Here is a 16,298-nt window from a genome sequence, read left to right as displayed (position 1 = left end):
GGCTTCTTGAGTGCTGACTCTTTGGTGGCATATACACTCACACACTTCAGAAATGCTATAAAGCACCATAAAGCAGAAGTCTAATTATGCCTCATTCCCACCACACCCTGAACTTCCCATCCCACTGGGTTGTAACATCTTTTTCTTAAAAACCTGAGCAGTTGCTGAACTTAAATCTTGTGTCTGGACTGACTTGGGCACTAGTCCCAGACTGAGCACCAGAAAGTAGTCAGAGGTATCCCTTTAGTCGCAGCCTACCAAAATGTCTCTCCTCTTTTAAACAACATTAAAATGGCCAAGCTTCTAAGGTACATTCTGGAATTCCTGCTCTTTCTAATTGGCGGAGTGGGATCATGTGTTGCATTCTAGAGATGTATGCTGTCACCTCTCAGCTTGAAAGACCTGTGCTGCTCTCTTGCTGAACCTTCTTGACTTCATTCTTTGTCTACAGCAGTGTTTCCCAACCTCGGTCCTGGGGACCCCCTGTGACTGCAGGTTTTTGTTCCAACCAGATTCCTAATCAGTAACAACACCTGACAGCACTGATCTCATTTAATTAGCTGGTATTATTTTTCTTTTATTATACATTCAAAGCACTGCAGCATGATTTTTACATTTATAAGACATTTAGAAATATTTCTGCTTTTTCTATAGATTTAAATGCTTAACTCTTTTGTTGATTTCATTATATTTTGCCCTTTCTCTGTGCAGTTTTTCCCCTTCGTTGTATCTTATTAATGACAACTTAAAACGAGCAGAGCAGACACGCTGGCAAACAACACTGAATAATCAAGAGCTGCAAGTACTGTAGCATCAGACCCACTAATTAGTAAATAATGGATTAATTAAACAATCAGAACGCCTAGAAAAGTACAATGAAAATTGAGATGAAAATATTGTTAAAAAGAAAAAAAATACATTATTCCCATATAACTGTTTGATACATTCATTTATTTATATATATATATATATAAGCTGTGACAACTTATGTATAAGCTAGATTCCCCTCAGGAATGTTCTTTTGGGAGTGTCCCCTGCTCAATGCCATTTTTGTGCCATCTTTTTCCATTTTAATCTGTTCAGTTTGTGCCAAGTGCAAACATAAATGGACTAATGCATTCTAAATTTATTACGTTCTACACTTAGAAAGCTGAATATGTCAAATGCCAAATAAGGATGTGACACTGGCAGCAATAGTTTGCATTGATAATGTTTTGAAGTCTTAATGCTTTACTCAGCTGTAGCTCTTGAATTTAACTTGTATGATCAATTTCAAAGTAACAACTTACACTTTTTTTTGTGATTGGCTCTTTAATATTAAATATACTTCTGTGTTTTATCTTTTTATACTATTATCATTATAATCAAGACATGGTCTGTTTTCATGTATAGAATATTTGCCATTTTCTGTTGATTCTTTTTTTAACAAGACAATGTTTTATGTTTTAGGTGAAGTATCTGTTTTCTGATAAAACTGGTACCCTTACATGTAATGTTATGCATTTTAAGAAATGCACCATCTCAGGAATTGCTTATGGGTAAGGGTTATTGAAAATATTATTGATAATGAAACTGTACCAATGCATTTGAATTTTTACTAAAACTTAACTCTATAATTTTTTGTTTAGCCATTTCCCAGATCTAGAATCTGAGCGCTCAATGGATGATTTCAGGTAAACCTCAATAATTCTACAATTCAGTTGAGAAAAGAAATCCCATATCTCTTTTTAATTAAAGTGAAACCACATTTTAAGTCAGTTTTGTAAGTTAATTAAAATAAATGGCCGTTTAATGGCTGTTCAAAAATAACTACAAATAGTGTTTGACTTTCCTGTGGGTTTATTTGTAGATATAATCTATGCTAAATTTGGTAAAATTGTCTTCTTAAAATACACTTCAATTGATTGTTCTGAACAAATACAGCATATACAGGTAGGTCATGAATACAGGAGTGCGTTATTATTATAATTAAAACTGTTAATAGTTTCATTCTACAATCCTTCAGATGTAATTGACCATTTGATAACTTAATCTGAATTAAAACTAGAAGAATTGGGCCCCCAAAGATTGTTTTCAGTGGTGATCCTGTTACATTAGACTTGCTGTATAGTAAAAATGTTATAGAACTGAGAAGGCTGTTATGCACAATATGTCCTTTACTGCTGAGCAAAGGCAGAGCAGGTTACCTTAAACATTTCCACGCATTTATTAGTTTCCTTACTCCTTTTTGATTGTGTTCGTAGGGATGTAAAGTTAAAGCGTACCCTGGCAGCATACAGTGGGATGCAAAAGTTTGGGCAACCTTGTTAATAGTCATTATTTTCCTGTATAAATTGTTGGTTGTTACGATAAAAAATGTCAGTTAAATATATTATATAGGAGACACACACAGTGATATTTGAGAAGTGAAAGGAAGTTTATTGGATTTACAGAAAGTGTCCAATAATTGTTCAAACAAAATCAGGCAGGTGCATAAATTTGGGCACCGTTGTCATTTTATTGATTCCAAAACTTTTAGAACTAATTATTGGAACTCAAATTGGCTTGGTAAGCTCAGTGATGCCTGACCTACATACACAGGTGAATCCTATAATGAGAAAGAGTATTTAAGGGGGTCAATTGTAAGTTTCCCTCCTCCTTTAATTTTCTCTGAAGAGTAGCAACATGAGGGTCACAAAGCAACTCTCAAATGACCGGAAGACAAAGATTGTTCACCATCATGGTTTAGGGGAAGGATACAGAAAGCTGTCCCAGAGATTTAAGCTGTCTGTTTCCACAGTTAGGAACATATTGAGGAAATGGAAGACCACAGGCTCAGTTCAAGTTAAGGCTCAAAGTGGCAGACCAAGAAAGATTTCGGATAGACAGAAGCGACGAATGGTGAGAACAGTCAGAGTCAACCCACAGACCAGCACCAAAGACCTACAACATCATCTTGCAGCAGATGGAGTCACTGTGCATCGTTCAACCATTCGCACTTTACACAAGGAGATGCTGTATGCGAGAGTGATGCAGAGGAAGCCTTTTCTCCGCCCACAGCACAAACAGAGCCGCTTGAGGTATGCTCAAGCACATTTGAACAAGCCAGCTTCATTTTGGAATAAGGTGCTGTGGACTGATGAAACTAAAATTGAGTTATTTGGGCATGACAAGGGGTGTTATGCATGGAGGAAAAAGAACACAGCATTCCAAGAAAAATACCTGCTACCTACAGTAAAATATGGTGGTGGTTCCATCATGCTGTGGGGCTGTGTGGCCAGTGCTGAGACTGGGAATCTTGTCAAAGTTTAGGGACGCATGGATTCCACTCAGTATCAGCATATTCTGGAGACCAATGTCCAGGAATCAGTGACAAAGCTGAAGCTGCGCCGGGGCTGGATCTTTCAACAAGACAACGACCCGAAACACTGCTCAAAATCCACTAAAGCATTCATGCAGAGGAACAAGTACAACTTTCTGGAATGGCCATCTCAGTCCCCAGATCTGAATATAATTGAAAATCTGTGGTGTGAGCTAAAGAGAGCTGTCCATGCTCGGAAGCCATGAAACCTGAATGAACTAGAGATGTTTTGTAAAGAGGAATGGTCCAAAATACCTTCAACCACAATCCAGACTCTCATTGGAACCTACAGGAAGCGTTTAGAGGCTGTAATTTCTGCAAAAGGCGGATCTACTAAATATTGATTTCATTTCTTTTTTGTGGTGCCCAAATTTATGCACCTGCCTGATTTTGCTTGAACAATTATTGCACACTTTCTGTAAATCCAATAAACTTCATTTCACTTCTCAAATATCACTGTGTGTGTCTCCTATATGATATATTTAACTGACATTTTTTATTGTAACAACCAACGATTTATACAGGAAAATAATGACTATTAACAAGGTTGCCCAAACTTTTGCATCCCACTGTATGGTGCAAATCAAAAGCAAGCCTTGGTTGACCTAGCAGTACATTATAGGGAACCTTATACACTCTCCCCATCTAACACAATGACAAGTTCTAGGGTGCTAGAAAAGTTGATGAAATTAACTTTATTGTAAGGTAAATATGTAAATGTTTACAGATTGCCACACAGATCTTTACATAAAATCTGTAAAAATAAACCTTCATGATATTTTTAGTTGAAAAGTTCATGATTGTAATTTTTTTGTAATCTTAAGGAATATCCAGATTGATTTCTTTAGGTCTAGATTAATTTCTTAAGGAACTGTAGTCATATCATGAAAACAAAGTTCTGCATTTTTATGACTACCACTTAAAAAATTACATTATATGACTGTCAGTATTTAAGCTAGTGAGCACTACTGTTTCCTTTGCTAGTTTCACAACAAAAATTCTTCCTTTTCTTAAAGCATTGCTTTAGTTGCGTTAAATAATATTAATCAGAAGAATTACACAAACCATACTAAAATGTATATATATTTCCTTGCAGCAATCTTCCATCCAGCAGTCACATTTCTTCTGAATTTGAAGATTCATCACTAATTGAAAATATTGAGTCAAATCATGTAAGTGGTTTTCTTCTGTAACATTTAAATATTCTGGCTGTTTATCATGCCACGCAGTTAGGAGACTCGGGTTCGCTTCCCAGGTCCTCCCTGCGTGGAGTTTGTATGTTCTCCCTGTGTCTGCGTGGGTTTCCTCCGGGTGTTCCGGTTTCCTCCCACAGTCCAAAGACATGCAGGTTGGGTGCATTGGCAATCCTAAATTGTCCCTAGTGTGTGCTTGGTGTATGGCTGTGTGTGTGTGTGTGTGCACCCTGTGGTGGGCTGGCACCCTGCCTTGTGCCCTGTGTTGGCTGGGATTGGCTCCAGCAGACCCCCATGACCTTGTAGTTAGGATATAGTGGGTTGGATAATGGATGGATAGATGGCTTTTTATCATTTTAATCAGGAAAGCAGGTAAAAGATGGAGTTTCATATGATATTTCATGATAGCATACCACTTATTATTTACTGTACTGTTGATTTATTATTAAAGTTACAGGTTTTGATTGTCTTTTGATTATAAAGTATTGTTAATTGGTATATACATATACTAGATAATTTAGTATTACTTCCACTTTGGGTAAATGTGTCTATTGGGAGACTTATTAGACCATTGTTAGTAGCATTTTAAATGTTTTTACCAATATACAGGTTCTCCTAATTTGATTAGCAATCGGATGGCAATCGGAAGGTTGCCAGTTCGAATTCCGTAAAATGCCAAAAGGGTCTCTGCTCTGTTGGGCCCTTAGGCAAGACCCTTAACCTACAATTGCTCCGTCCTGGGTATGACGTTAATCTGCATCCATTCCTGCATGTAGGCCCTCCAACCTGCAGGGAAAAAACTTGGGGGTTGGTGGCAGAATTGGCACTCCAGCCACCATAAAAAAACCTCACACTTTTCCACTCCATCTGAACTAGTGTGGTGCTGAGGTATCACCCGTTGCATGGCTGCACTCAGGTCCTAATCTGGATCCTGAGTTGGTTTGTTGTGTGGTGGGTGCGGCAATGCACTGTATCAGTGCGTGCTCCTAACCCTATCTCTCACTCTCTGCCTTGATTAGAGCTTTGTTTGTTTCCATTCCTGCTTGTGTTTATTTTTTATATATCCAGTTTATTCGGTGTGACAGTATCCATATACTGTCACATTTTTTATGAACTGTTGTACAGCATGGCCCACGAAAAGTGGCCCACCTCCACCAAGACGACTGCATTACGTGGTGAAGAGACAAATGATCAAATTTGGTACTCACATTTACAGAAGATGCGGAAAGTGATCTCCTTGTGCGTCAATACATCTCTGTGCCCATTTCAGCATGTTCATGTACAATCTTTGCAACGTCATGGGATTGATTGGAGGCAGGCCACTTTTTTGTGGGCCACCCTATATATTATGGACATTGAATTGTATTAGATATTCAATTAAGCCCTTATAAATTATTATAAGAACCTGAATCAATGCTTAAATGCATATTTCATTCATTTCATAAGCCTAAATGATTTAGTGTCCACAGGTGAAAAAAACATATTTTCACTATCCTTTAGCTACAAAAGTAGAAACTAATGGTAAAAACATTTTGTATTTTTCCTGATAGTATGTTTCAAATTGGCAAACCATCAATTTTGAAACTCTTTACAATATGTTAGAGATGCAGGGTGCCAGAAGCTATCCTGACAGCATCTTGTGCAACACACAAACTAACCGTGGGTAGGATGCCAAAATATCGTAAAGCATGACACTAAAAACATGTAAAGGATTTCTAAGATTAGTTGCTCATTCCATGCCCCATTTCTGTTGGGTTTATCCCAAAATGAGGTTGCCTGCCTGAAAAGAGATTAACAAGAGATAGGATGCCAGAAAAATGGCACATAATTTTTTGATCTTTATTTAAAAATATTGCCACAGTATCTAATTCGTTGACAGCATAATCATGAAATATACCTGAGTCACTGTGACCCTATTCCTTAGCCTACAGCACCTCAGATATGGGAATTTCTCACAATGATGGCTGTGTGTCACACAGTAGTACCTGAGAAAGACGGGGATCAAATCATCTATCAAGCTTCTTCTCCAGGTGTGATACAATTTATTTCTAACCCTATAGGGTGGTTAATGTCTTTGTTTTGTTATTAGACATCTGTTTTTTTTTAATCTACTGTAACATTGAGCCTGGACTAATGCTTGCTTATACATTCTCTGTCTGGTTATTTTCTTGTTTTTTGAGGTGCATTTTTTTTATAGTGAAAATAAAAGTCAATGTCTAGTGAGTATTTTTTATGCAATTGGATGTGTATGATGTCGATCGTCACTACACTTTCTATAAATTCCAAATTATAATTAGCTGTTCAGCTATTCATAAACAATTAAGAGAAGAAAATTCAGAATCACATGTAAAAGGCTTTCCAATAGGCAAAGGACTTTCCATGAACGAACTGAATATGACACTTGACATAAAGTGTATTAAGGTTTTGCATTTTTAAATTGGTAACCAGAGAGTGTCTACATGTGCAGGTTTGAGAAAAGAGGAGCTGCTGGGAATGGCATGTCTTATTTGTGTAATCGGTACCCCAGAAGTAACTGCGGCTAAAGGTGAAAAAGAAATCATGAAGGAATGGTAGTAAACCAGATTTACTCTATTAGATTAAAAAATGGTAGCATGTTGTGTAGGGCCTACAGCTGAGGTTTGCTTTTCCCTTACCTTACTGACATGATACTTTGGTTTTTTTTAGCATATTTGTGCTTATTTTGTATGTTTTTGGTTAATAAAACATTATTTTCATACATGTGGATTTTTTTTCAGATGAAGGTGCTTTAGTTAAAGGAGCAAAGGGGCTTGGTTTTGTATTCACTGGACGAACTCCTCATTCTGTTATTATTGATGCGGTAAGTTAGAAATGGTTGAGAGCATAATATTTGTGTAGTTTTTATGAAAAATATGACAGTGCATAAAAAATCTAACAGTGTATTTTTTAAAAGGATTATATTTCCATCTAGCTGCTTAGTGATTTTACCAGGTGTTGCACTCGGATGGCCACAAAGGATATTTTGATCTAAGAAACTGGCCTCAAATAAGGAAATTGCCCGAAATGGAAACCAGCTGTTGCAGTGTTCTCCAAGGGCCAAGAATGAGGACTACAGTAGCATGATGGAAGAATATTTTAATTTACAAAATATATCAGTTATTTTTTTTTACTTATAATTATTTCATTTGTAAAATAGGTTGGGTGTATTGTATTAATATCCAACATATAACTGCCAAAAACTTTAAAAATCTGAATATTGTTAGTGTAATGTTCATCTTTGTGGGTTTATGTTTCTGCAGCATCATTATTTGCTGATGATATTGTTTTGAAATAATATCCTACACTATATACATTTCATAAACCTGTCATCCTGGTCAGAGTCTAAAATTATACACCACATGCATTCCTCCAAGTTCTGGTTAAAATGTTCACAGGATTAATTATAATTTAGACAAGATATAGCCAGGCGCTGGCATTCTTTGACCACATCTTTTGACTTTGTTATTAGACTTTTTGGGATATTTATTTATACCTTTTTGTAAGGAATTTGTGACATTTGTAATAACACAAAGAAACTTGCTTTCCTCTATGGACTATTCTGTGGTGGAGCACACAGATCCTCAATGATCAGTTTAATTTGGCTATATTTGTTACTTTGCTACCTCACTGCCTAACTTTGCTCCGCAGGCAAGAATTTTCCATTACATTACATTTCACACCAGCTTATTGATGTGTTGTAGTATTTTAAATTGGCACAAGTCAGATTTGCTCTATGTGGATCTACCTACAAAACTTGATAATCATTCTTGGATCAAGTCAATACATCATTTTTAATCCACAGAGTACCCTCTGAGATTTTACACATTTTGTTGTTCTGTTTGCTTCTAAACTTCTCACATATTGGGGGAGTGGTTGAAAAGAATGATTTCTTGTCAAAAGGAATATCTAAAAGAATATGAGACATGTTGACTAATAGGAAAATATTAATATTGTGTGTATATAATATATCTATGTGTACATGTTATCATATTTTTCAAAAATGTATTTCTTTGTTTTTCAGAGAGGAGGAGAAAAGAGCTTTGAACTACTTAATGTGCTGGAATTTTCAAGGTACTGAGTCTGCATACCCTTACATGATCTGTTTCTGTCTGTTCCAGAGTATAATTCTTCAATCATTTAAAATAAACATCAGTAATATACACTATTTTACAGATATGATTGCATCATGCCAAGAGCCACAATGAGGAGCTAGCAGTAAAGATTTATGGAATACACAATAAAAATTAAATGTTTTGTCTTTTAAGGGTATTTTTTAGCTTAACCAAATTTGAAATTAGAATCCATTGACATAGAGAATTGTTGATCTAATATTCTCATGGGCATTTGCTTTTTCAATCAATGTTCTTTTCACTACATTTTGAATCAGGAAGCATAACTTAGAACAACTGAAACTAATAGCAAGTTAAGTCAGTTAGCTGAAAATTGTAGCGTCATATTTTTTCATAGATCATCATACATCTGTTAATTTATCCAATTTTAAAATCCATTTCCCAATACAGAGAGACACAGGGAGATACAATCTATACTTGCAGCAACACTTACAAGGCAAGAATTATTCATGGATGTGCATGCATATCCCTAAACATTCCTGTATACTGTGCTAATTTAAAGATGTTAGTCAACATAATGTAAGAATTGTGAGATGGCCCCACTACTCCATATGCCACCAATACAGTATAAGGATTTTCTATATTGATTAAAAAGATTATTTGTACATCAATGACTTCTCACTTACAATAGCTGCCTTTTGCATTATGATGAGATTTCTGTAAATATTTTTTTTTTATTTCAATTTTTATGCCAATAAACATTTTCTTCCCTTAGAGAGAGAGAAAGAGAGTGAGGAAAGCATGAACTATGCATTGGTCGAATAGGAAAGAGGGTACGTTCAGGAGTGGCACATCTCATATGGGTGCTGTTTACCCTGGAAGGGCAATAGGTATGAGCACCGAGAGAAAAAGAGAAGGAGATGTTGCCTTGGCCGAAGCAGACTATATTCTCCTAGGATGGTAGAGGGCAGATAACTCAACAATTCTCTAGCACTGTGCTTGGAATGAGACAGCGAAAAAGTTGAAATGTTGGAAAGAGAGTAAAACACCTTGTAAACAACAAAGTAAAGTACATAGAGAGAGAGTGTCATGAATGGTGTCTTTCGATATACTGTATAACAACAATTATTTATATAGCACATTTTTATACAAAAAAGAAGTGCTTTACATAATGAAGAAAAGAAAAATAAAAGACAAAATAAGAAATTAAAATAAGACAACATTAATTAACATAGAATAAGAGTAAGGTCCGATGTCCAGGGAGGACAGAAAAAACAAAAAAAAACTCCAGACAGCTGGAGAAAAAAAATTAAATCTGCAGAGGTTCCAGGCCACGAGACCACCCAGTCCCCTCTGGGCATTCTACCTAACATAAATGAAATAGTTCTCTTTGTATTTAGGGTTCTCACGGACGCTCTTGATGATGATGGTCATGCAGACTTCTGGCTTTTAATCCATCACTGTTAGAACATCATGGTGCTTTGAATAGATGGTGCGGGCAAAGCCACCACCAAAAAGACACCGGAAAAAAGAAACAGAGAGTAGGGGTTAGTACAGATTTTAGAGCCACCATGAATAGTTATTATAATGAATTGCATATGCAGAGTATCAGGATTAAATTACAGTGAGGTTATGAGAAGGCCGTGTTACAGTATTCATTATGTTATCATTATTATTCATTTTTACTGCTATGTTTTGTTTCTTACACAGTGCTATCTTGTTTTAGTATGATTGCCACCATTTTGTGTGTTTCCTGGCTGTGATCCTTTGTTTAGGGTAGTGGTGACTATTGTTAAGCAACTGATCTGATGCTGAAATTACATGTGATGTCATCATGCAAAGCATATTTAAGATAGCAGCACACATTGTCAGGTGTACAAATTTTTGGATGAAGCAAAATCAAAGTTCTTGTGAAATTTAGTGTAGATGGGGAAAGGAATCTATAGTTGCAGTTATGATCATTTGATTTCATTATTTTGACTTCAAATTTTGAATATCATTTTTAGTTTTGTTGCTTGGTTGTAAAAGACATTTGTGGATTCTGCTAAACCTTTTATTATGTTTTCTCTCTCCCAAAACATTTAATCTTTATATCTTGGAATTGATAGTTATAATTTAAAAAAGCCAATTTTTACATTTTTACATTACAGAGAGAAAGAGAGAGAGAGAGAGAGGTGGGTGGTGAATCATCAGAGTGCTTTGTTGTACTTTTGGGTGCCAAACTGTATGGTAAATACAGAGTAAGAATTTTTAGAAATGGTCCACAGATACTACAGAATTTATTGTTTTCTGATTACTTTGTAGTTTAAGTTCTCCTTTTTGATTTCTATAGTAAAGGAGTTTCTGTGTTTTGGGTCTCTTGGTGTTATTTTGGGTTAGGGATGCTACAAGAGCACCCAAACATAATTTGTTTACACTAGTTTTTAAGTGTTGCACCCTGTCACTTTTTTATTTTAAACAGCAACCGCAAAAGAATGTCTGTTATTGTCAGAACACCAACGGGAAAGCTGCGCCTTTATTGTAAGGGAGCTGTAAGTACATTTGTCATTTTTAATGTATTTTTTAGTAAATAAAAAACAAGATTTATCCAGAATTACTTATTTAACAGACTACATCTAATGCTTGGACAGAAGTCTACTGTTCATTAACATCAGGTCAAAATGTAGACTGTGGAAATATTGTTCACTAATTGAATCAAGTATTTCATGTACAGTGTATTTTCCCTTTCCTGACTCTCATTTTTTGGATAAAAAACACCCAAGTAAATAAAAAATACTTTCTTTAAATTATGTCATTAATTGAATAAACAAACTTATCTTATGCTAAATTTCACTGTGTAAAAAACTAATAGCTTCCTTAAACTCAGTAACACCTTACGCCTCCTTTAGGTACAAAATTGCAACTAACTGCTATCTTTAAGTCAATATCAGTCTTTCTCAGTGCTGTGGAGGGATATAGTTCCACTGTTCCTTGCAGAACTGCTTCCATTCAGAAACACTGGTATGCTTTCATACCATTGTCAGGACCTGGTAAAGTGTCTTGATTAGGCTTACATCTGGACATCAGCTAGGCCAGTCTAAAGCTTTAATTTTCCTGTTTTTAGTCATTCTGATATGGACTTGCCTTTCTGTTTTGGAACGTTGTCTTGCTCAATGACCAAACCACACTTCACCTTTATCTTGTAAATGGATGACCAGATCTTACCATGAAGAAGTTTCTGATATGAAGCAGAATTCATGATTTTCTTGATTCTGACAAGTTGTCCAGGTCCTGAGCCAGCAAAGCATCCTCACATTTTTACACTATCACAACCATGTCTGACTGTTGGTGTGATGCTCTTGTTGAGTTGGAGATTTCACTGTGATTTTATAGAGAAACAGAGGCTTAAAAATGGCATTGTAAATATTTTTATGCAGATAAATATTATAGTTTGCCCTGGTTGCCATTAAGTAAAAACAGTATGATACTATTACAGTATCCATGTTTCATAACACTGCCAACAACAGAGAATGCAAAGAAAGTTCTTCTTTTTTATTGGATTATCTCCAAAAACATGCTACTAAGCTAACCAGCACTCACATATCTTTGTATAGCAGCATAATAGAAAACATTGTGTTTCACACAGTACATTTCAAAACAATAGGTGCCTCATATAATACATTACAATAAAGCTCAACGTCTTCTTTCTGATCTCTTCAAGAATTTAATTTGATTGTGGCTTTATGTGCTTGTTGAATATTTGCAGTAGTACTTTGTTTTTGACGGTAGGCATCAAACTAGGTGTGGTTAACACAGCTAGTTGTAATAAAATTAGCACTATTCATTCAGCTTACTCTAATTGTTCTTAAGCTGTTCTTTTAGATAGGTTGATTTAACTATAGGACAATTACTGACAGAGTGAGCTGGTGTTTGATAATTTTGTTCATTAGCATAAAGTCCTAATGGGAGCCTCTTGAACCCACCACTATCGATAACATTACCGAGCTGAGCCAGGCAGATGTGGACACATGCAGCCAGACAAGGGGTAGGTGCAAAATTGACACTTTTATTTAAAACAAACAATAACAAACAGTGTCCAACAGTGTGGTGAAATCCTACTTTACCTAGTAATTAGATAAAATTACAGTGAATATGAAGGTTATAATCCAATTAACAAATCCATAAAAATAAGGTTAAACATGGCCGCGATCTTCTGTAAAAATCTCAGTTTCTGCATGCTTCTCTCTTCTCTCTCCTTCCATTAACCTCCTTTTTTTCTGTGTCTCTTTTCCAATCATTCATCCCCCTTTTCCGTGCTGGCTCCTTTTGTACTCTGCTGCCTAAATGAGCACACATGCAATAAACTGCACCCTCCACAGCATCACAGATGTACCTGACTGATCTGGCCGGCTCTGGACGTATATGCGGCATGGCCAGTCAGCTCCTCAATTAACCATGGAGCGAAATTCACTTGTGCACACCCGCACCCATTTGGTGCCTGCACCTTCTTGGGGCACGATTATTTATTTAAAATTTACCTGATGGCACAGACCACATATCACACACACACAGACACACCCAAACACACACTTGCACAGAAAATCAGTAATACTTAAATAAAACTCAAACTGTGACTCTTTTGTGAGAAATCCTTTATGCATACAATTACAAATATATACAGGTGGAATACGTATACAATGTATACAATTGTGACTGGGTCACAAGTGATGTGCCATCCCTAACGGCAGCAAAGCAAGAACAGTTCCGTAGCTGCACTGCTGCGTTTGGTAAACAGTAAACCAAAGGGAAAATAATTTGTTCTCCTTTGCAGAATCCGGCTTACTACATAATGTGCTTGTCACACGATGTTTAGAACATTTAACACCAGGCTTTGATCTGCTCTTCCTCCCACTCTCCTAATCTGTCTTCTCCAGACTACATCTGCCACAGGGGGATCCCGAGCCGCTGGTATTCTTCTCACTTGAAAGTGGGAGCTAAAGCAGGATGATTTTCAATGAAGTCTTGAGACTGTACCTGCCTTCTCTACACAGTAATAAAGTACCTGTATTTTCCTTGGAAACCTGGACTTGCCTTTGTGTTTCTCGTGCAACTCTGTGACCCAAGTCTGAAAATATCTGTATAAAAAAAACCAGAGTTTTTCTTAAATGGCAAAAAATATTTTATATATAAGATGAGACCTTAGATGCAACTTTTTTTTTATAGAAATACAAATGCACCTAATTTTTTTTCATTCAGTTCCCAACGCCCAATCTTTAACTTTGTCTTCTGTTTTTTTTCAACCCTTCAAAATTGTTGACAGCATTGAAGGCACAATTTTGAATGCTTTCACCATGTCATTTTTCTTTACTACAGAATCAACTTTTTCCGGTATTGTTGATTTTTCTTTCAGAGTTTCTCACTTTTTTTTGTTCATCTGAAAGAAAACTTTGAGAACCACCATGAAACTAGAAAAGTACAGCAACCATTACACACTACACTACTAGCATTTCACTATTTGTATAAAGTCGTGCCTACATTCTCGCTGAGACTGCCCGAGTATGGAAATTTCAAAACAGACTGTTTCTTTGAGACAGCCTGCTGCAGGGTCCCTGTAACTTGGTTCGAAAATCTATACTAGTAAAAGGCAAAGCCCTCACTGACAGACTGACAGACTGACTGACTGACTGACTGACTCACTCACTCACTCACTCACTCACTTATCACTAATTCTCCAACTTCCCGTGTAGGTAGAAGGCTGAAATTTGGCAGGCTCATTCCTTTCAGCTTACTTACAAAAGTTAAGCAGGTTTAATTTCGAAATTCTACGCGTAACGGCCATAACGGTTGACAACGTCCACCATGTTGAACTTTCTTACTTATAGCCCCATCTTCACAAAATTTGGTAGGCGGTTTCCCTGCGCTAACCGAAACCAATGCACGTACTTATTTCGGTGGTATGACGCCACTGTCAGCCGCCATATTGAACTTTCCAATGATCTTTGTTACTTATGGGCCCATCTTCAAGAAATTTGGTATGCGGGTTCCCAACGCTAACTGAATCCTACTTACGTACATATATACGTCCATAGCCTGCAGCTCGGTCACCGTGTGAGGCGGTGTTGGGTCCCCCATCCCAACGCCTCCCACGTTGTTGGCTGCCTGCCTATATAAGGCCATCCGTCGCTCCGGTCTCTACATTCCCTTCCTTGCTTCGCCACGGGATTCACGTCTCCCTGCTGATAACTACAGTCTTTTTATTTAATCCACGGCTTCTTTGCTGTTTTATTGTTCGTTTATTATGATTGTAGTTATTGTGTAGATTAGTTTAGACTTACTTTACATTGTTCAGGTACCCATTTCCTTTAGCGTTTACCCCCATTAACATGTCTATCGAGATGATCACCATCGATCAAAGAACTATTACTTACCGAGTGGTTTCCATGCCCAGAGATGGCACCTGCCTTTTCCATTCTCTGTGTTACATATTGCACGGCCATATCAGGCTCACTCTATATACACACACATATATATGTATATATACACACACATATATATGTATATATAATGAAACCTGTTATCTTTACAACGGTTGACAAACATGGAATGTAACTTGAACACAACACGTCCTCCAAATACGAACTTGATTGAAAGAAATAATGATAATCAAAGCCTTGATGACAGCAACACTCATAACAGTCACAAAACAATTACATTGACAATCAGGTTATGTTATTTTTAAAATGTGTCCTTTTCTTTTTCATAACTTCTTTAACACACTACTTCTCCACTGCGAAGCGCGGGTATTTTGCTAGTTAAGTATATTTTGCATCACATTATTTTCTTCAGTGGCCACCAAAAAAGTTCAGAAGTAATATTTTTATGACCAAAAGGGACTTTGGGAGCTAGAATGTTAAAGGTCTCAGTCATGAATTAAATATTCACTTACTTAATAGGTTTAAATACCAAAATAGTATTCTTACAGGAGTCATATTATAAGTAAGGACCAGTTTTGGTTGTAAAAGGGTTGGATTGGCCAAATTTTTCACTCCGGCTTTACAAAGAAAATGAGGGGTGTGGAAATCTTAATACACAGAACTATCCCATTTGTAGTGTCAGACGTAATGTGATCCTGAAGGGTGATATATCATGGTGATGGGCAATTTATTTAATACTAAAGTGATTGTGATAAATATTTATGCACCTAACATGGATGATAGAGATTTCATCCAAAATGTATTTGCGTCCATTCCTAATGTGAACATTCATAAAATTATAATGGCCGGAGACTTTAATTGTATTTTAAATCCCGACCTGGGGCCTCATGTATAAATGGTGCGTACACACAGAAATGTTGCGTAAGAACGTTTTCATGTTCAAATCGCGATGTATAAAACCTACACTTGGCATAAAGCCACGCACATTTCCATTGTACCTCATACCCTATCGTAAGCAAGTTCACTGCTCGGTTTTGCAGACTGGCAGTACCCAGCGTCAAAGCAGTGCTACTGTTCCTGTGTGGTTATTCTTTCTTTTCCTAAAGCGGCTTTATAAATACACTGAAATTAACCGCATATTGTTTATTAGTGTAATGCTTCTGATTGCAATTAACTTGTACCAATATAATGGTCCAGGGAATAGCCATAGTATTCCAAATACCATAACTGCTTTAGCATTGTTACTCTCACTAAACCTTCTTCT

General features: G+C 36.6%; 1 protein-coding gene across 4 annotated transcripts in view; it reads left to right on the top strand.

Moving 5' to 3' along the window:
• The window catches only part of atp8a2 (ATPase phospholipid transporting 8A2), a 439,065-nt gene that overhangs the window by 221,560 nt on the left and 201,207 nt on the right, over positions 1-16,298 (top strand). For all 4 annotated transcript variants that reach the window (XM_039745478.1, XM_039745476.1, XM_039745479.1 and 1 more), the window contains 7 exons: positions 1,450-1,538; positions 1,629-1,673; positions 4,437-4,512; positions 6,458-6,563; positions 7,290-7,372; positions 8,573-8,622; positions 11,083-11,152. In XM_039745478.1, the coding sequence (XP_039601412.1) occupies positions 1,450-1,538; positions 1,629-1,673; positions 4,437-4,512; positions 6,458-6,563; positions 7,290-7,372; positions 8,573-8,622; positions 11,083-11,152 (519 nt within the window). The remainder of the gene's footprint in view (positions 1-1,449; positions 1,539-1,628; positions 1,674-4,436; positions 4,513-6,457; positions 6,564-7,289; positions 7,373-8,572; positions 8,623-11,082; positions 11,153-16,298) is intronic.

This window comes from Polypterus senegalus, chromosome 2 (assembly GCF_016835505.1).
Source record: "Polypterus senegalus isolate Bchr_013 chromosome 2, ASM1683550v1, whole genome shotgun sequence".
Lineage (NCBI taxonomy): Eukaryota > Metazoa > Chordata > Cladistia > Polypteriformes > Polypteridae > Polypterus > Polypterus senegalus.
The sequence above is the reverse complement of the archived record's forward strand: the minus strand, read 5'-3'. Positions and strand labels throughout refer to the sequence as shown.